The following is a 21,659-nucleotide window of genomic DNA, read 5'->3' as shown; positions in this document are numbered from 1 at the left end:
TAGTAGCTTTGTCCTTGAGGGTTCTGTGATGGAATAAATTTGTGAGCAGGAATTAAAGTTATTCCTCATTTTTAGTTTTTGTATTGTTTGTTTTGTTTTTTCTTTGGGTTATATATACATATGAATAGAATAATATTTGACATGATTGAATATGCAAGGGTAAAGTGTTGCTTCACAAAATACTTTCCACTTTTGTAGATATGTTTAACAGTGTTAGGTCATGATGTGAAATGTGTTGCTGTATGTTGTAGTCTGAATACTGTTCTAGGTTGGGCCATTGAAATGCAGTTGTTATGGGTAAAATTTATGATCGAACAATCTGTAGTGTAGGGATTTTTTTTTTTTTTTTTTTTTTTTGCTACAAGACTGTTTACAAAGGCAAAAATATTAAGAGGAAAAGAATTCCCAGTGGGTAGAGGGTTTTTTTTTCAAGGCATCATTGAGGTATAGGCCTCAGGCTACCATGCAGGGTAGAGATTCCTCAGAAACCACATAAAATGATCGTGGAACTTCTGGCCTCCAAATCTCTATTTCTGGTCAGAGTAAGGAGGATACAATTTCTTTCTTTCTTCTTCTTTTTTAATGTTTATTTATTTTTGAGAGAGAGAAAGAGAGAGTGAGAGCTGGGGAGGGGCAGAGAGAGAGAGGGAGACACAGAATCCGAATCAGGCTTCATGCTCTGAGCTGTCAGTGCAGAGCTGGATGCAGGCCTTGAACCCACAGTCCGCAAGATCATGACCTGAGCCAAAGTCGGACGCTCAACCAACTGAGCCACCCAGGCACCCCAGGTGGATACAATTTTAGTTGCTCTCTTTACTCCCAGCAAGGGGATCCCTTGCCCATCCAACTTCAGGTCTGCCTGGGCTGGTGTACCCAAGGCCACTCTGTGTGCACTGGCACAGGGCCACACTTCTTTGTGGCTTTGGGCTGTGTAAGAAATTACCACAAAACATGGTGGCATTAAAAAAAAATAAGAAGTATTATCTTTAATAGTTTCATAGTTTCATAGTTTAACTGAGTGAATCTGGCTTGAGGTCTTTCCCCAGGTCGCAGTTAAGACATGGACAGGGATTGTAGTCATCTGACAACAGGGGGATTGAATTCCAAGAGGCTGCAAAAGCTGATGCTGGCTGTTGGCTGCAGGCCTCACTTCCTGCTCACATAGATGTCTCCTTGGGGTCTCCTTGAGTCTCAACACCAATGTGGCAGTTGGTTTCTCCCAGAGTGAGTAATGCAAGAGAAAGCAAGATGGAAAGTCTCTTATGACTTTACCTCAAAAGACATACTCCATAATTTCCACACTACCCTATTCTTAATGCACTTCATCCATGTTCACTACAGGAGGGGACCACACAGGGTGTGAACACCAGGAGGCAAGAGTCCTTGGAGGCCATTTCCAAACCTTCTTACAGACTCCTGAAGCAATCTGATATACAGAGTGCACTAATTTACTTTAGCAGAATAAGGACCTAAATTATAGTTGCCAAGAAGTGATGGAGTTTCCATAAGATTGTAATTCAGATCGGGGGCACCTGGGTGGCTCAGTTGTTTAAGCATCCGACTTCAGCTCAGGTTATGTTCTCCCAGTTCATAGATTCAAGCCCCGCATCAGGCTCTATGCTGATGGTTCTGTGTCTCCCTCTCTCTCTGCCTCTCTCCTGTTCATATTCTGCCTCTCTCTTGCTCTCAAAAATAAATAAAACATTAAAAAAATTTTTTAAAAAAGAATATAATTGAGATCAGCTCGGGAATGAGAAGATGAACCCATATTAAATTAAACCTATATTAAAAGAACAGTAGGCAATCACTATGACATGGACACCTTATTGAAAAATCCTAGGGCATAGACATGCTTAGAGAAAATCAGGACTTGGAGACCACCCCTCCTACTACAAATGCCAAAGGTGTGAGTGATAATGGTCGGAAATTATACCTCACAGGTGCCATGTGAAAATGCATTGAGCAATGACCTCCAGCTATCGTACCTGCTGCACGTGTACATCTGGCCAAGAAGGATCAGGTGCAGGTAAGTCTCCCAAGGAGCTATTAGTGACATCTCCCAAGAGGGGTGGGGAGGGAATGGCAGTGAAGAGAGTCACCTCTGTGCCTGGAGGGCTTGCTCCCTCAGGGGCTTGCGCACACAGGGCATGCCTCCTGCAGAGCTGGTGAGCACCAGGGCTGATCCCTGCATCCTGAGACATGGAACAGCCTGCTTCCCCGAGAACTGTGATTTTTCCCAAAGGTCAGGCTTTCTCTGTAGACCTGAGTGGGCCATGGCTGGTCAGTCTGTGGGAATAGGGCTTCTTATTGGGGGAGAAAGTAAAACTTGTCGGTACCTGTGGACCTCACTACCCACATGCCACTGACCTGTAAAGCAGTGAAGCCAGTGCTCCTGTCTCACAGGTAGGGACACGTTTCTAGGTGTTGCCTTTTGGAACTTCATCTGCATTTTCTTATGCCTCTTCTCTTTTCCTCTCCTTTATTTGGCCACATGTTTAAAGTACGTTTTTTTAAAAGTTTTTTTTTTTTTAATGTTTATTTGTTTTTGAGAGAGCGAGACAGAAGCAAGAGGGGAGGGGCAGAGAGAGAGAGGGAGACACAGAATCCGAAGCAGGTTCCAGGCTCTGAGCTGTCAGCACAGACCCTGATGTGGGGCTCGAACTCACAAGCTCTTACATCATGACCTAAGCTGAAGTCGGGTGCTTAACTGACTGAGCCACCCAGGTGCCCCTAAAATATGTTTTGAAAATAAGTTCATTTACTTTTTTTATACAATTAATAGTCATGTGTTTTAAAATTTAAAGGCCATAGAGTGACATAAAAGGATGTAGAGTGAAAGCTTCCTTCCTATCCAGTGGTGGTACATGTTTAACAATTTACTTTCCAAAAATGGCGCCTCATGTAACAATGTGTGTCAACTATACTTAAATAAAAGAAAATTAGAAAAAAGAGGGGTGACTGGGTGGCTCAGTCATGTAAGCATTCGACTCTTTATTTCGGCTTGGGTCATGATCTTATGGTTTGTGAGTTCAAGCCCCACATTGGGCTCTGCACTGACAGTGTGGAGCCTGCTTTGGATTCTCTCTCTCCCTTCTCCTCTCTCTCCTTCTCTGCCACTCACAGTCTCTGTCTCTCTCAAAAGAAATAACTAAACTTAAAAAAAAAATCTGTCTCTCCCTCTTCCTCTGCCCTTCCACCATGTGCGTGACCACCTTCCCTCACTCTCTCTCTCTGAAAAACATTTGAAAAACAATTATAAAAAGGAAAGAAAAGTGGTTTCCTTCTCCATCAGGATATCTTGGGCTTTTCTGTGTGCAGGTTGGACCCTGAGAGTGAAAGGGAAAGCAGAAACTGCCAGGCCTCTTAAGGTTTGGGCTTGGAAGTCACAGAATGACATGTCCACAACACTCTCCCGGTCAAAGCAAGTCAAAAGACCAGTCCAGATTTAAGGGGTGAGGTGATAGATTCCACCTCGTGGTGGAAGGAATGGCAAAATCACATTGCAATGGGGAGGTGTGATAGCGGGAGGGGTGGGCCATGCTGCATAAATCGGATGGCCCTAGGTGTTTCTGTTGCCACAGCCCAGGGGCACAGGCCTATTAAAAGGTTGAGGCCTCATCATAGGATTACAGAACAGATTACTGAATGCTTGCCCTCTCCTTAGTCTTACCAACCACATCAACAGGGCTCCTGGATAATAATGTGGTTTACAGCTAACAGAACTATAACGATCAGACTCTACTTAAGATGCCATTTCTAGGGAAACCCAAAAATAACAGAGGAGAGAAAAACAAGGACACTGGAGGACATAGAGGTCTCTGACATGCACAGCTATAGCAAACAGTAAACACAGCTAACTGCTGGCCAGAAAAACACAAAAATTCACACTGAGGCCTATTTACCTCATTTCTTTTTACCCAGTACATCATGTATGGGTTTTAAGCAAAAGTTACAGGCATACAGGCAGATATTGTGGAATTATCACAATGGGATCTTTAAAGTAACAAGCCAAGGGCTCTAATGGAAAAAGTGGACAATATGCAAGAACTTCTGTGTCCTCATAAGATGTAAAGGCAAGGGGTGCCTGAGTGGCTCAGTTAGTTGAGTGTCAGACTTGGGCTCAGGTCATGATCTTGGAGTTTGAGTTTGAGCCGCGCATTGGTCTCTGTGCTGACAGCTCAGAGTCTGGAGTCTGCTTCAGATTCTGTGTCTCCCTCTCTCTGCCCCTTCCCTGCTTGTGCTCTCACTTTCTCTCAAAAATAAGTAAGGTTAAAAAAAAAAAAAAAAGACGGAAGGGCAAGGGAGCTCTCTGGGGTCTCTTTCTGTAAGGGCGCTAACCCCATTCAGGAGGGCCCCACTCTCATGACCTAATCACCTCCCCAAAGCCTCACCTCTAAATGCTATCACACTGACAGTCAGGTTTTACTATATAAATTTGAGGAGGACACAAATATGCAGTCCATAGCAGATGGTGAAAAGATCAGTGATCTGCTAGGGATTTGGGGGAGAATTGCAGAGGTGAATCGAGGAGTAAGTTATTATTTTTCGTTAATCTTTAACATTTATGATTTCCCCCTTCTAGATAGATTTGATTTTTAAATATTTTATTTTATTAAAAATAATTTTTTATGGGGCGCCTGGGTGGCGCAGTCGGTTAAGCGTCCGACTTCAGCCAGGTCACGATCTCACTGTCCGTGAGTTCGAGCCCCGCGTCAGGCTCTGGGCTGATGGCTCAGAGCCTGGAGCCTGATTCCGATTCTGTGTCTCCCTCTCTCTCTGCCCCTCCCCCGTTCATGCTCTGTCTCTCTCTGTCCCAAAAATAAATAAAAAACGTTGAAAAAAAAATTAAAAAAAAAATAATTTTTTAAATGTTTATTCATTTTTGAGAGAGAGAGAGAGAAAGAGAGAGAGAGTGTGCTGGCAGGGAGGGGCAGAGGGAGGGGCAGAGAGAGAGGGAGGCACAGAATTCCAAGCAGGTTTCAGACTCCAAGCTGTCAGCACAGAGCCGGAAGTGGGGCTGAAGCTCAGCACCCTGAGGTCAAGACCCGAGCCCACGACCGAGGCTTAACCGACTGAGGTACCCAGGCGCCCCTACAGAAATTTTTGCACAGCGATTTATATTGGGCAAAATTTTTTTTTTTCCAAAAAAAAAACCAAAAAAAACAAAAAAACAAAAGGTAAGCAAATTGCCACTGCCAGTATAATCTAAGCTAAATCGTCCCATAAAACTTAAAAAGTTTTCCTTTTCCCACGCTCCCAGGAACGGTAGTTATCAAAATTTAGTTAGGGGTTACGATAGTCTAAGATGCCCAGAAACATTAAGAAATTTTGTGCTTTAGTTGTGCAGCAGTGCTTGTAATGTAAGGGTTTAAGGAAGTAGCCTCTGAAGCTCCCCAAAGTCCAGGTCGGAAAAAAGGCTGAAACCCCCATTCGGCTTCACCAGCTGGTACAGCCTTGGGTCTCAGCTGTCGGCGCCTAGTCCCACTCCCCAGACCGTAAAAGTGCTCTCTTCCCAGCCACACTGCACAGCCAGAGAAAGGAGGGAGGCGGGGACTCCTCGGATACAAGATGGCGACCACACGACGCTCTAGGCTGCCCCAGCCGCGACTCGGTAGCCGGAAGTCCTCCGGCTCTCGCCAGTAGGAAGCGGAAGTAAAAATGTAGAAGGCAGCTGGGTTATTGCTTTGCGAGACCGGCTTGTGAGGGGAGCCGCGGGAAAGGCGCGTGTCGGCCGCTCACTGGCGCAGCCGCTGCTGCCGCCGTCACCGCCCCGCCCCGGCGTTGTCGCTGACATCGTCGCGGACGAAGCGTGGCCCCAGCATGGGCAGGAAGGGGGACGCGAGCGGCGCGTGTGCCGCGGCTGCGCGGCCGGTGACAGGTACCCCTGGCGTGGCGTGGGGAGGTCTCGTGGACGGGGACAGGGTCTGGGACGTGAGGCGACCTCGTGCCCTGGTCACCTTGAGCTTCCGCTTCTTCCCTGACTCAGTTTCTCCTTCTGTGTACCAGTCCTCCCCCTATTTGTGAGTCCTCCGAGTTGCCCTCACTGGTCTTACGGGCAAAGTATAGTTTCTGCGAGAGTGGCCGCGGACTCTCTTGTAGCCGTTTTTGAGCCTTTACTGAAGAGCTTTGAGATCCGTGTGCCCAAGTGCAGAAGGAGGTGGGGGAAGTGCCCTAACTTGAGTTTGGACCACGTCTGACCCTAAGTAGGTTGAGAACCAGCAGTTTGCAGGACTCTGATTGGAGAACGACTTGATCTTTTTGTAGATTTCTGTTTTTTCCCTAAAATGAATCAGGGTGATGCCTACTGGTTGCCATTTTCATTTAAGTACGAGGATCTGTTGGCTGGTAATTGGATAATTCGGTTTCACTTTTCGTGTGGGACCTGCCAGAAGATCTGAGTACATCGCCAATAAGTTATGGATGTGAACTGTTCTCCGTTGGCCAAAACCTCTAGATTGTTTTGCATTTCTTGCCAGATTTGAGAACTAGCATATTATGTTCATTTGAAGTCTGGGGGTCTTATGTCTTACTGTGCGATACTATGTTGGAAACATTCATCAAGCACTTGCCAGCCAGTTTTAGTATGATGTTTGAAGACATTTAAAATAGTTATTTAAGGCCACAAAATAAGGGATGATGGTAGCCTTTCCACTTGACCTGCTTTAGACAAACTTAGTTGGCACTCATTTTTATTAAAGGAAATAAACATTGCTTTGTATAGTTGTGTGGCAGTTGTACAATGCACGCTTACCTTGAGGGGAAGAAATTGAACTATGTAGAAAATTCTTTTAGGTTTTTTTCTGCAGTTACCTGTGATCATTTTCATATCAGATGTATAGTAACTACTTTTATAAAAAATTAGCAAATGGTTTTGCTAATAGCTATAAATACATATTAACTTTAATTATTTGAGAAGTAAAATTATTTCTTGAGGGGTCGTTCCTAATATTTTTCTCACTGTTAATCTTGTATGTTGATGCTCAGATGGCTATCTATAAACTTGCAAGGTGCAAGTTGGTTTTTTAAGAGATTGTAAGCTATTATCTTCAATGTAGAAATGGAAAAAGAAAAAGTTGGTGATTTGTAATTTTATGCCTCTTCTGTTTTCCAAAAACTGAAAAGTGTTTGGGGCGCCTGGGTGGCTCAGTCGGTTAAGCGTCCAACTTCGGCTCAGGTCATGATCTCGCAGTGAGTTAGTTTGAGTCCTGGGTCGGGCTCTGTGCTGACAGCTCAGAGCCTGGAGCTTGGTTCAGATTCTGTGTTTCCGTCTCTCTCTGCCCCTCCCCCACTTGTGCTCTGTCTGTCTCTCTCAAAAATAAATAAATGTAAAAAAAAAAGTGAAAAGTGTTTGCCAAACTGCAATTTTTATTAATATTTCCAAAATTTTACTGTAGGTCAGTGAGCAAGAGATAGTCATTGAACTGAGGAAGCTGGGCCATGGACTAGATCTTACAGATATAACATTTGCGCCTAGGACTTATTAAAGAATGTTTTTAATTTACCCATTTTGCCACAAGCATTATGTCTGTGATCATGGAGTGCCACCTTGGGATTCTGACAACGATTATTTCTTAGACTGTTCATATTTATAAGCAACATTTAAGGACCACTAGGATCGGAGTGTAAGATTCTCATAAAATGAAGGCATTCTCAAACAAAAGGCCGCTTCTGTGAAGTTCTTACTTCTGCTTCTCTAAACAGTCTTTTCTTGTGGTTTTTACCTGTTGCATCTAGGCTGCGGGGTCTGGGTAGGAAAGTTCTTCTGTAGTGGCCACTTTCCTCTGTCACCTCCAAGCGGTGCTATACCTTGCCCCAAGAACTGTCACTGTTTTTCGAACAATTCAAGGGGAACGCTGGGCGAGTCTCGGTGCGTACAATTTTCATTTTAATCTTTTAAGTCCTAAGCATCTTTCCTCTTGGTATCAAACTCCTTTCTTTGTATTTGCTTTCATTCATCCTTTAATGAAGACTTTGTTTATTTCATTCTGAGCACCTCCTGTGTTCCAGGCATTATGCTAGGCATTTGACCCTGACAAACAAAATTCCCTGCTTTTTTTTTTTTTAATTTATTTTGAGAGAGAGAGAGAGAGCACAAGCAGGGGAGGAACATAGGGAGGGAGAGAGAGAGAGAGTGCGAGTGCACAAGCAGGGGAGGAGGAACATAGGGAGGGAGGGGGAGAGAGAGAGAGAGAGAGAGAGAGAGAGAATCTCAAGCAGGCTCCTCACTGTGATCCCAGAGCCCGATGCAAGACTTGAACTCCCAAACCTCGAGATCATGACCTGAGCGGAAATCAAGAGTTGGTCACCCAACAGGCTGAACCACCCAGGTGCCCCCCAAATTCCCTGCTCTTGAGGAGGTCACATTCCATCCCCAAAGCCAGCCTGAATACAGATCTGTCAGGCTGGTTGGTCACTTCTTTTGGGTCTCAGCTTCAGGCTGGCATGCTTGGTTTTGGGTTGAAACTGTGCCTTTCTCAGCCACCTGTATCCCAAGGTCTCTGTCCCTAGAAAGTCCTTGGACTTGCCTTGGTTCTCACAAGTAAGCTTTTTGCTTAGTTTGGTTCTGCACAGTATGAATTCTTACCCTTCCAAAGCTAGGGAACCGGGGGAGATAGCATGGTATTGTAGAACTTAAAAACAGGCAGATGTGGGTTCCAAGCATTGCTGTTTATTAGTTGGGCAAGTTACTCGGCTTCTCCAAGCTTCCATTTTCTTATTTTTAAAGGTGAAATTATAGTGTTTCACCCATTATGCAGCATAGTTATGGAATATCTGCTGTTTGCCAGGTGCTGTGCTATTTGCTGTGGTGAACAAAATAGACATGGCAACCACCCTCCAGGAGCTGCAGTCTCCTGGATAAGTTGTGTGGAAGGACTAGAAGTCATGGTGTATGCAAAGCACCTGACGCAGTGTTTGGCCCAGAGCATTTGGTCGGTAATGGCTAATGTTTCCTCAGGGACCTTTTGTCACTTCCAGTTCCCTCACCACTCTGTGCATGAAGCCTGCCTGGGGTTACTGACAGTGTTTCAATTTCCTGTCCATGGTCACATCTTTTGGGACAGCACATGTAGGCCCCTTCAGGAAAAATTGTAAACATAGCTGTAGCACAGTACTGCTTGAACGTAGTTCATATATTCTGTCTCCAGTTTAGACGTTTTGTGACTTTTGGGGATGATTTTTTCCCCCTAATCACAGAATATATATTTCCAATTTTTTGAGACCATGCAGTAACAATGATGTGTTCTTATTCTATAGTTTAGAAGGTGGTTTCTTTTCCTTATAAAAACATGTTTTACTAGAACGGTTAATTCTGCTATAGTACTTGGCACTTCATGAAGTGATCTTCATGTCGCTTTTTCATTCTCACAGTGTCCAAGTGCGGTAGATACTGATATTCCTATTTCAGAGTCTGGGAGAAGGGCCAGAGATGTTACTAGGGGACTTGCTTATGGTTAAACTGCTAGTAAGTAGCAAAGTCAGTAAGTGAAGTAAGTCCCTAACTCTAAACGGTTCTCTCTTTTTTCCCAACCATGTTTTTCCATCATGCAGAGCAGGATTCTGAGGCTGCAGTCTGTGGACCGGTAGGGGAGGGTGTCTAAGAGTTTTTGAGTGGTCTGAAATTGTATCTAAAAGTTTGCATCCTTGCTTGCTCCTCTGCAGGAAATGTCAGTAACTTTTGCTACATTCCCCAAAATCACTGCTAGCAGGTTTCAGTGTTGGGGGTCTAGTTTGGTTAGCCCTAGTCTTTGCAAATTTTGTGGGTTTTTTTTTTTTTTTTTTTTAGTGCTTATTTATAAATGGGATGTTAATATTTGTTTATATTAATTTGTCAGTCGATTAAATCAATTAAGGTGGCAGTGCCTGAACTAAAGACTCTTAAAAAGCAGCTTTTCTATTTGGTATCTTTTATTTTGCTTTTGCCCATTTGTTCTTTAGAGATATTGTGCGTTATATATGAAGCAGGATGTTGGCACAGATGTTAATGCTTTTTGTAAAAAGAAGGTAGTGACTGGTCTCCCAGATGATAGCTTTTATAGCCAATATCTCGAGGAATTGGGGTGAGTGAGGTGAGCCTTACCAGACATTAGCATGCGCAAGCACAGCTTTGGCATAGTGTTTCCCACAGATTCATGGCCCCTTTGGGTTCCCATTCAAATGGGTAGAACTTGGATGCTGACTTATATAGCCCACGGGAAACCTGCTTAGGGTTCTGTGAGCAGACTTTTGAGATGAAAAATCAGACCAAAGAAGCCCTGCAGCTCGAGGCCTTTTTCTGAAATGATCTAGACACATCAGCATGCTTAAGGACATTGCTGCTGGGAGGTTGGAAGGCCTGCATTGTATGGCCATGCCAATTTACCAGTGACCCCAGCTTATTTTGTAGATAGGGACCTGTTTAACTTCCTTCATTCCGGGACTGTTTTATGTGTTTACATTGAAGTGTTAGCTTCCTAGGATTGCTGTGACAGTGCATCAAACTGTGTGGCTTACGGCAACAGCAGTTCCTTGCCTTCCAGTTGTGGAGGCTAGACATTCTAAATCATGGTGTCACAGCTCATGTTCCATCCAAAATCTGTAGGGGAGGGTCTTTCTTTCCCTCTTCCAGCATCTGCTGGCCCTAGGTGTTCTGTGGTTTGCAGCGTGGTTTGCAGTGTAGTTCCAACAAGTGCCTCTGTCCTCACTGGCACTCTCCCGGTGTCCCTTCACATGGTCTTCCCGCTGTGTGCCTATCTCTGTGTCCACATTTTCCTTTTTTTTTTTTTTTTTTAACACCAGTCATATTGGGTTAAGGTTCACCCTAATGACCCAATTTTAACCAGGTTACCTCTGCTAAGATCCTATTTCCAAATAAGTTCACATTTCAAGGTGCTGGGATTAGGACTTAATAACTTTTGGGGGGTGGGCACCATTTAATACCCATCATTTATGTTTTCATCTAAGCTTTGTTTACTCTCATGCTTCATAAAGTAGAATTATGTGTAAACTGCTGTGCCACCAACTGACTTTTATACTTCCGTAGAGGCGACCCAGGAAATGCAGTGCAGTCTTTATAGGAAAGCATTCCATGAACTTCACGGCTTTAGTTCTACATCAGTCGCTCAGCAAATATCTGTTGAACTATGGAGATATTAGGTGCTGTTATGTTTCAGAAACATTTCCATTTCTGTAATTCTCATGTTATTTTGTGTCTCTAAGTATTAAGATTCAGGTTTAAACATTTCCTGTGGCAAAACCTTTTTTTAAAATTTTCCTGTTTTTAGGAGTTTGCTATAAAATGGAACTTCTGATTGTATTCACTGGACTATGGCTGTTTTCTTCAGTAAAGGCAGATTCAAAAGCCATTACAACCTCTCTTACAACAAAATGGTTTTCCACTCCATTGTTGTTAGAAGTCAGGTAAGAAGACATCTTTTTTTTCTTTCATGTGTTTGAGTAAAAATGTAGGATCTGCTAGTGAATATTCAGGAGCCTTTTAGGCAGCGAGATTGTCATCATCACATGGATTTAGTCAGCACCTCTTTCAGTGTGCACTGTGCTGTGTACTAGTCAGAGGCTGTTATAACACAGAAGCTGTCAGTACCATAGGGTAATCATGATTCATAGAGATACTTAAGGACTTCTTTGGACAAATGTATTGAATTGGTTAAATTATCTTGCAAGAAAGGTATACATGTGGTAATAAAGGAAGAGGGTGTCGTACTTAAAGGAATTTTTCTATTTATTTGAAGAAGGTTTTAAGAGGTGTTTAATGAAAGAGAAAGAAGACAGCTTGGCAAGACGGGAGAAGGAGGGAATGCTCCTTCTAAGAAGCCGGAAGAAGACCTTGGGATAACAAGAGTGCAGAGGGGAAGCTGAGGACATAGCTGGATTTTATCTAAGATGTACATGTTCTACATTTTAACATCTCCAAAATTAGGATGCCTTTTGATGAAATCAAGATGTTACCTTACAAATTAAAATTGGTAGCATTTTCCTTTGTAGAGTTTCATTGAAAACAACAATGTGCCTTAACATCAACAGTGTCTTAAAATTGGTGAAATACAATATAGTCAATGATTTCTTGGGAGATTTTGTATTCTGAATGTACCTTCAAGTTAGTGTTTATAACATAAAAACCAGACACCTCTCTTAGTCAGATTTTTGTTTATAGAGGGAAGCTTATTTTTATTGTATCTGAAATACTATATAGCTAGGACTTGTAGAGGTAGAGAATTGTTCTAAAGCATGAATTTAGGTAGACTGAAGGTCAAGCAGTTGGTGAATCTCACAATTTGATAGTGCGAGAAATTGGAACTGTTTCATTACTTCAGTTAACTTTGGCCTTTCTTTGTACCCTTCAATTTAGAATTAGGTTTTCTGACATTTCCCCCTTAATCCCTAGAAAAATGTGAATGAGGAGATTTTGTTAAGATGATGTGTTGATGAATAGTTTCATCTCCTAAGGAAACGGCTTCATTTGGTATTGATAAGAGGACCTGTGGGAAAGTGGGATGAGTATGAGCCGGTTTTGACTTGCAGAGGAGCCTCATGGATTGTCACTTCTCTGTGCCTCCCTTTTCTCAGCAATAAAATGCACCCCCCCCCCCATTCCTGCTGCATTCATTTCTTAGCAATGTTATAGTGACTAATTTGATAAGTGGATTGAGCTCCTCCAGTGTCAGAACTTTATTAGATAGAGGGCAGCTGTAAAAGTGAAGTGACTGAAGGTTGTTGAGATCTAAACTGCCTGAGCCAGGACTCTGACAACTGAAATACGCCCCCGCCCCCGCCAATCTTATTTTAGATGATTTGTCTGGTATAAATCTAAGTGTTTGAGATTTACTATCATTTTCTAAATAATCTTGTGCAATTAACTGTAACCACTGATGTCTTATAATATTCTGCTTGACATTCTTTACTGAGTTACACTCAGTTACTCTCCACACTAATTTTTTGGTTTTTGTGCCTTGTCTCGGAAGATTCTTATGGTGTATACTTATGGGACTTTTGAAAAACTATGTTAAAACTGTCAGCCTTAATTAATCAATTTTTTCCCATTTCTTTGATCTCTGTGAAGTGAGTAATGTATAATGCTTCCTTCACCAACTTTCCTTTCACAAACATTGCCCCTTTTCATAATTTCCTGGCCATTTGCCATTTTGGTTGACTATTTAGTCCTCTTGTATGGCTATTTGCAGACAGTTTACCAAGGTAATGGGACTTCTAGGCAACTCAGAAATAAGTTGCACGTATTTGAAATCCTTGATAGTTACCTCCAGAGCTAACTGAGGCCACCAGTCTTTCCTCCCAGGTCCATGGCAGATATTGATGGCAATCACAGCCCTGTCCATCTGGGTGAGGGTGAAGAGACAGAATATTTCTTTACATATCGAGGCATGCAACTACCACAGATATTTTGCCTTCCTTGCATCTAGTGCTTAGGGACTAAAAATATTCCCGTGTATATTTTTAGACTGGCTTGATCCTAATGAAGCACATGTAGCTTTCTGGTTGTTCATGAATTGATATATATTTAATGGAAGTAAAACACTGAATATGTTTTGAACAGCCATAGTTACTAACAGAAATATTGTATAAATAAAGTACTATTATTAAAATTGAAACTTATAATCATTTATTGAGTACTAGATAGTGTAATGGCCCAAGAACGTACCATGGTAGAGATATAAATCAAATAGATTTGAGTTTACACTCCAGATTTTTAATTTGCTAATTCTGTGCCCTTAAGCAAATCAATAACCTGCCTGAATTTGTTTCTTTATGCTAAAGATGGTTGTAAGTCAGGATGGCTGTGAGGATTTAAGGACATGGGTGAATGTGTCAAGCACAGTGCCTGTCACATAGTAAACTCTCTTTTTTTTTTTTTTACATCCTTTAAAAAAAAAATTTTTTTTTAAATGTTTATTTATTTCCAAAGGAGAGAGAGACAGAGTGTGAGTGGAGGAGGGACAGAGGGAGAGAGATCGAGACATACACACACAGAATCTGAAGCAGGCTCCAAGCTCTGAGCTGTCAGCACAGAGCCTGACACAGGGCTCGAACTCACAAACTGCGAGATCATGACCTGAGCTGAAGTTGGGTGCTCAACCGTCTGAGCCACCCAGGCGCCCCTTTTTACATCTTTTTTAATGTGTATTTATTTTTGAGAGAGAGCAAGTGCAAGCTGGGGAGGGGCGGGGGAGGGGAGACAGAGTATCTAAAGTGGGCTCTGCACTGATAGCAGAAAGCCTGTTGTGGGGCTCAAAACCACGAACCATGAGATCATGACCTGAACTGAAGTTGGACGTTTAACCGACTGAACTACCTGGGCGCCCCCATAGTAAGCCCTTCTTAAATATTTATTTCCCTCCCCTTTCCTTTTGTTTCTTTAAAAAAAAATTTTTTTTAATGTTTATTATTATTGAGAGACAGAGAGAGACAGAGCATGAGCATGGGAGGGACAGAGAGAGGGGGAGACACAGAATCTGAAGCAGGCTTCAGGCTCTGAGCTGTCAGCACAGAGCCCGACGTGGGACTTGAACTCACAAACTGTGAGATCATGACCTGAGTCAAAGTCAGATGCTTAACCAACTGAGCCACCCAGGCACCCCTATTTCCCTTCCCTTTTTAGTTTTGTATGGAAGGAAGACCAATTCTGATCGCCAACAATAACTTTGGAAATCTAGAAAACAAGTTTACTACCAGATTTATGGGCATTCAGGTTGTATATAGTTTTTGTTTTGTTTTGTTTTGTTTTGTTTTGCCATAGATTAAAAACTTTTTATTGTGATCTTTCAGAACATTTTTAAGTAGAATGGTACATTTAATGTGCTCTGCTTCTACCTGTCACCCATTTTAGCAATTACCAGCTCAAGTCCAGTAACCATCACCACACTACCTTCCTCCCTTCCCCTGCTGGAATATTTTGCAACAAATCCTAGACATCATATAATTTCATCTGAAAAACTATAGATGTTTTACTCAATGGAAAAGGTATAAGAAACTAAAAAACAATTTAAAATGAAAAGCAAAAAACATAAATGGTAGTAGCATTCCTTTTAATAATAATCTTGTTATTGTCTTACCTTTCTTGGATTAGGGCAGTGTATCTAGTAATTAATTTTTTTAAGATTGTTTGAGGGGCACCTGGGTGGCTCAGTTGGTAAGCATCCAACTTTGACTTTGGTTCATGGCTTCAAGTTCTGCACTGGGCTCTGTGCTGACAGCTCAGAGCCTAGAGCCTACTTTGGATTCTGTGTCTCCCTCTCTGCCCCTTCCCTGCTCATGCTCTGTGTTTCTCTGTCTCTCAAAAAAATAAATAAATGTTAAAAAAATTAAAAAAGATTGTTTGAAACTTAGATGTTGTAACACTTATTTATGCAGTGGATGATGAAGAGTATACTTCAAGAAGTTTTCCTGTAATTATATGAAGAACATATATTTATTGGCAGATGGCCTTGCAGGAAGGTCTTAGTTTCAGTGAATCCTTGTTCTCATCACTACAACCTTTGAGTGTATTATCCCTCCCCCACTACCTCAAGCATATCTTGTGAATGCAGCTTTAATTTATGAATTCAGGGTTTATTTGCATATCATAATCTGTCTTTGTATATGTTTTCTTAGGCCATAAGTTATTATAAGGTTGTTATGATGCCTATGTCAGTTACTAGAAGGCCTAGAAAAATGCCACATTCAAGGAGGTACTAAATAATTTAATACATTATGATACTGGGTATTTTCAGAAACCTAGTTTCAGAGAGGCTGTGTATTACCAGGAAATGTTTCTTATTTTTCCCATATTTCTGTGTCTAGCTGTGGAGTAGAGTGAGAGTTGTACACCCCAGTGTTGACAAGTAATGGGAAAGCCTTCCTTTGGCTAGGTAAGCTGAGATCAGATGTGTAGTTTGCTTTAAGACAGTGAGAGATCACCACTATGTTAGTATTATGTCTCGGAGGAGAAGATAACCAATTTACATGAATCATTCAGTCAGTACACACATTTTCTTCTAGGGATTTTAGACTCTTGAATGAAGGGAAATTTAGAATGGCCATTATTTTAGGTCTGTAGAGTAAAGTCAAGAAAAAATTAAGGTGGCGTTAAGTTCTAAGACCCGGTTTTTTTTTTTTTAGATCAGTGCTAACTTTAAACTGAAATTTGGTGATCTTGAAATTTGGATTTAGGGATGTTAAAAGATTACAACATGCTGCCTTTAGTCTCCTAGAAAATTTTCTAGGGTTCATGTTTTCCTTGGGAGAGGACCTTAGGCAAAACATTTTTTGTTCTTTGTAAGGTCTTTCAGAAAATAAGTGAGCAGAACTGGTACCACAGTTATCAGTTCTTAATTCTACTTCCACTGCGGACAGCTTTTTCACAAATGGAGTTTCATAGGCTTTATTTATATTGGGACTTCCCTGTTACAGCATTGTGATTTTAGGTTTCTTAAGGGATACATATTAAGCTATTAATATGAATAAGTGAATAAGCTACTAAGCTAATTAGTTATTAATGGTTAAGCCAGTAAGAGTTATCGTTAGAATATATATTACACATGCTTGTGTATAATATAAAGTAAAAGCCAAACTGTTGACATTTGGAAACTTAAAAACCGAAACTTAAAAACCTATTTTTACTCTCTCAGAAATGTAACCTATATTAGAAGATTTTATTAAGTTGTTTCATTTCTGATATTTCCCCCCTTTTCTCCCAGTGAGTTTTTAGCGGAAGACAGTCAAGAGAAATTTTGGAATTTTGTAGAAGCCAGCCAAAATATTGGATCATCCGATCATCACGGTAAAATTGAAGCAGATGCTTCTTTGACTTTGGTATCTGTGAAAATATTAGGAAAAAAAATGGTCTCTTTCACAGTATGTATGGCTTTGCAATTAATGGAAAACATTTTTATCTTTAATGACTAGAGTTGTGATTCAAAAGTAATACTTTTGAAGCAAAGTTTATTATTTTTTATTTGAAAAATATTTTTTAAGGTTTTTTTTTTTTTGAGAGAGAGACAGAGCATGAGCGGGGGGGGGGGGGGGGGGGGCAGAGAGATTGGGAGACCCAGAATCTGAAGTAGGCTCCAGGCTCTGAGCTGTCAGCACAGAGCCTAATGCGGGGCTCGAACTCACAAACCGTGAGATCATGACCTGAGCCGAAGTCGGACGCTTAGCCGACTGAGCCACCCAGGTGCCCCTTGAAGCAAAGTTTATGACTTTGGCTGGAAGTACAACCTATGATTTCTTTTCCCCTCTTGTTTTTCTTTTGTGTTGTTTTATTAGAAGTGCTATAGAAATATTGTGTAGAAGAGAAATTCACTCAAAAATCATTTAGTATTAACTTAATCACCATCAGATTTGATTACTTTTTCTTTTGTTAATGAACTAATTATATAACTGATCTAATTATACAACTGATCTATTATCTATTAGGTTCGTTATCATTAACTAAAACCATCCAAAATGTTGCCTGTTCTGCCTGCCAGGCACCTACACCATATACCTACGAGTGTCAGGGTGTCAAATTAATGACAGTGTAAATTGTGTTGCTTATTTACAGTTTATAATGTGCATTCACATTTTGTAATTCAATAGAGTATAAACATTACTAGTCAAAGATGCCAATACACAGGTAGCTAAAACCTTGACAGGCCTTGCTGAAAAGGAAATGTGTGAAAACAATGTGACTGCTATTAGTATTTAACTGAATTGAGTCTCAACTGTTGGATTTTTTGAAAAATAATAGAAATTTTAAAAGTCAAGTCTGAATCTCTTTTGTGTGATATTAGCAGAGAAATACGGGACTAAAGAAGAGATGTACTTGGTCCAGTGAGGCATGGGGTAGGGTTTGGGAGTGACTTTGCAAAGTAGGTGATGTCCTTGCTGAATTCTTCCTGTGGAGGTAGGTAGGAGTTAGTTATCCAGGTAAGTGGGGCAGTTGCAATCCAGGTAGAGGGAATAGTGTGAACAAAGAGAAGAAGAGAGGGGTGCCTGGCTGGCTCAGTTGGTAGAGAATCTGACATTTGATCTCAGGGTCATGAGTTCAGGCCCGATGTTGGGTGTAGAGATCACTTAAATGAATAAAACTTTAAAAAAAAGAGAAAGAGTCCAATTAATTTGTGTACTCCAGGGAATTCTAAGCATTTGACAACAGTTCAGGAAGGATAGTGGTAAGATTTTGCTATCATACCTTTGTAACACATAGCTTTATACTGTATGAACTATCTTATTTGGATATGTCTACCTGTAGATAATTATTTTGGTTAATGTTCTTGGCAGGTACTGATTATTCCTATTATCATGCAATATTGGAAACTGCATTTCAGTTTCTGTCACCTCTGCAGCAGAATTTGTTGAAATTTTGTCTATCCCTTCATTCCTACTCGGCTACAATTCAAGCCTTCCAGCAGGTAAGTTCAGTCAGTGCTTACAAGATAATGGTATTTTTTAGGGGTTGTATAACATGATGATTGTTTGTATTGCAGTTATCCTGGCATTGTGTTACAGAGCTGTAACTTTTCTGCCTGAAATTTATGAGGATTTATGATGTTTATAAATAGAAAGCAAAACTGATACTAAATCTTCAGATCTCCGATTTTTTAATTATATAATTTGCGTTTACTTTCATTTAAGAAAAAAAATATCCACACAAAAACAAAACTATGAGACTTCATTTATACAACACGGCATATGGGTAATAGTCTTGCTAAACCATTTGACTGTGAATCTGATCACAGCCTGTAGAATGTAAAAGCTGTTCATAGGAAATACAGGGGATGAGAAATATGAAGCAATATCAGAAGGGTAACAGGAAAATCTGGAATGTAGAAAACTTTGTAGTAAAAATAATCTGATTTCTTCGACAAATATAAGGAAAAGAGGTAAGGAAGAGCTTCAAGAGAGACTTAAAATATATGTCAGCTTAATGCAATGTGTGGATCTTGTTGGATTTTGAGTTGAACAGACTCCTTAAAAAAAAAAGTAAGAGAATCAAAGATGAGCATACACCCATCGTGTATTTGATGTGAAAGAAATGTTAATTTTAAGATCACTATTTTATTATAAAGTAAAACAGGCACAGAAAATCATTCACAAGAAATACATGGTGTAATGAACACTTGTAACTTTCGCCCAGGTCATGAAGTAGAACTTTGCCAGGGCCACTGGCAGCCTTTGTGCTCTGTTCTCATGACAGCTGCCTCTCGCCAGCCAAAAAGAACTACTTTCTTAACCTCTGTTGGAATGACTTGCTGTGTTTCTTTATCGTTTTACTGCCCAAGAGTGCATCTCCACACGATAGAATTCAGTCTTGCTGAGTTTTGAAAATTCTGATAATTTTTTGGGAGTGTGGCCCTAAATTTACAGGTTCTAGTTCTAGTGCTTTCTTTTCTTTGAATAACATACACTGTTAGCCCTATAAATTTTTTCACAGTCTGTATTATTGATCACATACTCATGATACAGTTCAACTTTTTCTCTGTCCTCTGTTCCCTGCAAATTGGCAGCTGGATCCAGAGGCAGGGCTTGAACTCATGACCCAGAGATCAAGACCTGAGCTGAGCTCAAGAGTAGGATGCTTATAACCAACTGACCTACCCAGGCACCCACGGTTTTCTTAACTTTTAAAGGCTGGCATGGCTCCCTCTTTTTTTTTTTTTTTTTTTTTTTTTTTTTTTATGTTTACTTTTGAGAGAGAGAGACAGAGTGTGTGTGTGTGTGTGGGGGGGGGGGGGGTGGTGGGGGCAAAGAGAGGAGACACAGAATCTGAAACAGGCTCCAGGCTCTGAGCTGTTAGCACAGAACCCAGCGCAGGGCTCCATCTCATGGACCTGTGAGATCATGACCTGATGGCTCCCTCTTCTGTTGATTTTATGTAGTGTGAAAAAAATATGGTGGCTTTGAAAAAACATGGTTGTTTGGTTTTTGAGATTTCCTTTGTTCCTCTCCTGCGCTTTCATTGGATTTTCTCTTTAGTTGTCTCTGTATCTCTGTGCTATTCAAATTTTATGGCACCCTGAGCAGTTTCTCCTTACAGTGGGGTCCTGTCTTAGCAGGACTCCTGGCTTATGAGTTTAGAGAGTTGAGAGCAGCTAAAGTGCTGTTCTTTCTTATTTTTTTGTGTTTGTAAGTTTTTATAGTAATTTACCAAAAAATGAAGAATGTAATGAAAAGTTTTAATACCAATTTTTCATAGCAAGTTTACCATTTTTCCACCTCTGAATTATTTTTCTTACGTCTATAGAAAAGGACAATATTAATGTATTACATAAATTACATTAGTGCACACACCAGTGCTTGTCATTATATCCTTTCTTTTCCCATCTCTTTATACTTAGTCTTCTCAGCGTCTCTCATTAAAGCTGCAGATTGACTTGTCTCATTATGCATTGGTGTTCATGCATTTCACTCCTGTCTCCTTCAGCCTTTCCCTGGAATATCTAGCTTACTGTGCTTCGTAGATAATTTTACCTTCCATCTATACTCTTTTTTTTCGGTCTAGTTTTTTCTTTTTCTTTTTCTTTTTTTTTTAGAGTCTATGTCATTCTATCTATTTCAGAGAAAACCTTCAAGTTAATCTGCATATTGTACTTAATGTATGGATATGGACTTAATATACTTAATAGGGATTGTGTAGTTACACTTTGATGCTTAAAATTGATATTTGTAAGCTTGGTTTTCTTTAAGGTACATACCGTATTCCCTGGATATCTTTTGTTCTGTTCTGAGGTAGAATTTTAAAGTTCTGTTTTGGGGCTGGTATGAATACCAACCTCATACGGTGATATTGGGAGGAGCTAGATGAAATAATATGTGAGAAACAGTGACATGAAAAACTCTTCCTGTCACATTGTAGGAGTTCAGTAGATGTTGATTTTCCCTTTTGTTGATGTTATTTTATCATCTAATTACCTGTTTAGAGTATTCATGTCCTTACTCGTCTGTGGTTAGAAATCATGACGAGAATGTCTTGTGTCTTAAATGGCAGATAGCAGCTGATGAGCCTCCACCAGAAGGATGTAATTCGTTTTTCTCTGTGCATGGAAAGAAGACTTGTGATTTTGACACCCTTGAGACTCTTCTCCTCACAGCGTCTGAAAGGTAAATTGTGTGTTTCTTCACACATACTGTATTTCATTGTGCTTTCTTCCATATCAAGCCCACCCTTCGAATTTCTTACAGGTTTTGTGGTCTGTAGATACAGAGGTTTAAAGTATGGATTCTGGAATCAGACCGACTAGATTTGAATCCCAGCTCTGTCACTTAAAATAGTTTTGTAAACTTAGGCAAATTATTTAACCTTTCTTTCCTACCTCACTTTGAAATAGAGATAATAAGAGTACTTTATGTTCCTGTTATTATTTAGTGATGACCCTCTGTGAGATTACATAGGCTTTGTCATTAGTGTAGTAAAGAATACCCTGTGTATTAAACCAGTGCCTGAAGTAATGATATTAATGATAATGATCTCTCAGAGTATTACTAGTTTCAGACAAAAGAGACTATTTAAAAGATAATAGCAAGCATAATTTGAATATTAAGTTGGTAATTTAATGGGCTGGCTTTTTGCTTAAAGGTAGGTTTCCTTTGGTGGACAGATATAACAGGTGTCTCTTGCTGTCTGGCTATGGCAGTAACCCCATTGTACCTTCTCTGTAATGCCGTTTTAAATTGGATAACTGACCTCT

The 21,659-nt window shown here is 40.6% G+C and overlaps 1 protein-coding gene across 2 annotated transcripts in view; it reads left to right on the top strand.

Annotated features, from left to right (window-relative positions):
* The first annotated feature begins 5,677 nt into the window (after positions 1 to 5,677).
* Positions 5,678 to 21,659, top strand: part of UGGT1 (UDP-glucose glycoprotein glucosyltransferase 1) — a 111,267-nt gene continuing 95,285 nt past the window's right edge. For both annotated transcript variants that reach the window (XM_042954058.1, XM_042954057.1), the window contains exons 1-5: positions 5,678 to 5,878; positions 11,262 to 11,397; positions 16,689 to 16,771; positions 18,253 to 18,383; positions 20,960 to 21,072. In XM_042954058.1, coding sequence (XP_042809992.1) covers positions 5,821 to 5,878; positions 11,262 to 11,397; positions 16,689 to 16,771; positions 18,253 to 18,383; positions 20,960 to 21,072 — 521 coding nt within the window. In that variant the 5' untranslated portion in view covers positions 5,678 to 5,820. The remainder of the gene's footprint in view (positions 5,879 to 11,261; positions 11,398 to 16,688; positions 16,772 to 18,252; positions 18,384 to 20,959; positions 21,073 to 21,659) is intronic.

The sequence above is a fragment of the Panthera leo genome, chromosome C1 (genome assembly GCF_018350215.1).
Source record: "Panthera leo isolate Ple1 chromosome C1, P.leo_Ple1_pat1.1, whole genome shotgun sequence".
Lineage (NCBI taxonomy): Eukaryota > Metazoa > Chordata > Mammalia > Carnivora > Felidae > Panthera > Panthera leo.
This window is presented reverse-complemented; position numbering and strand designations above follow the sequence as displayed.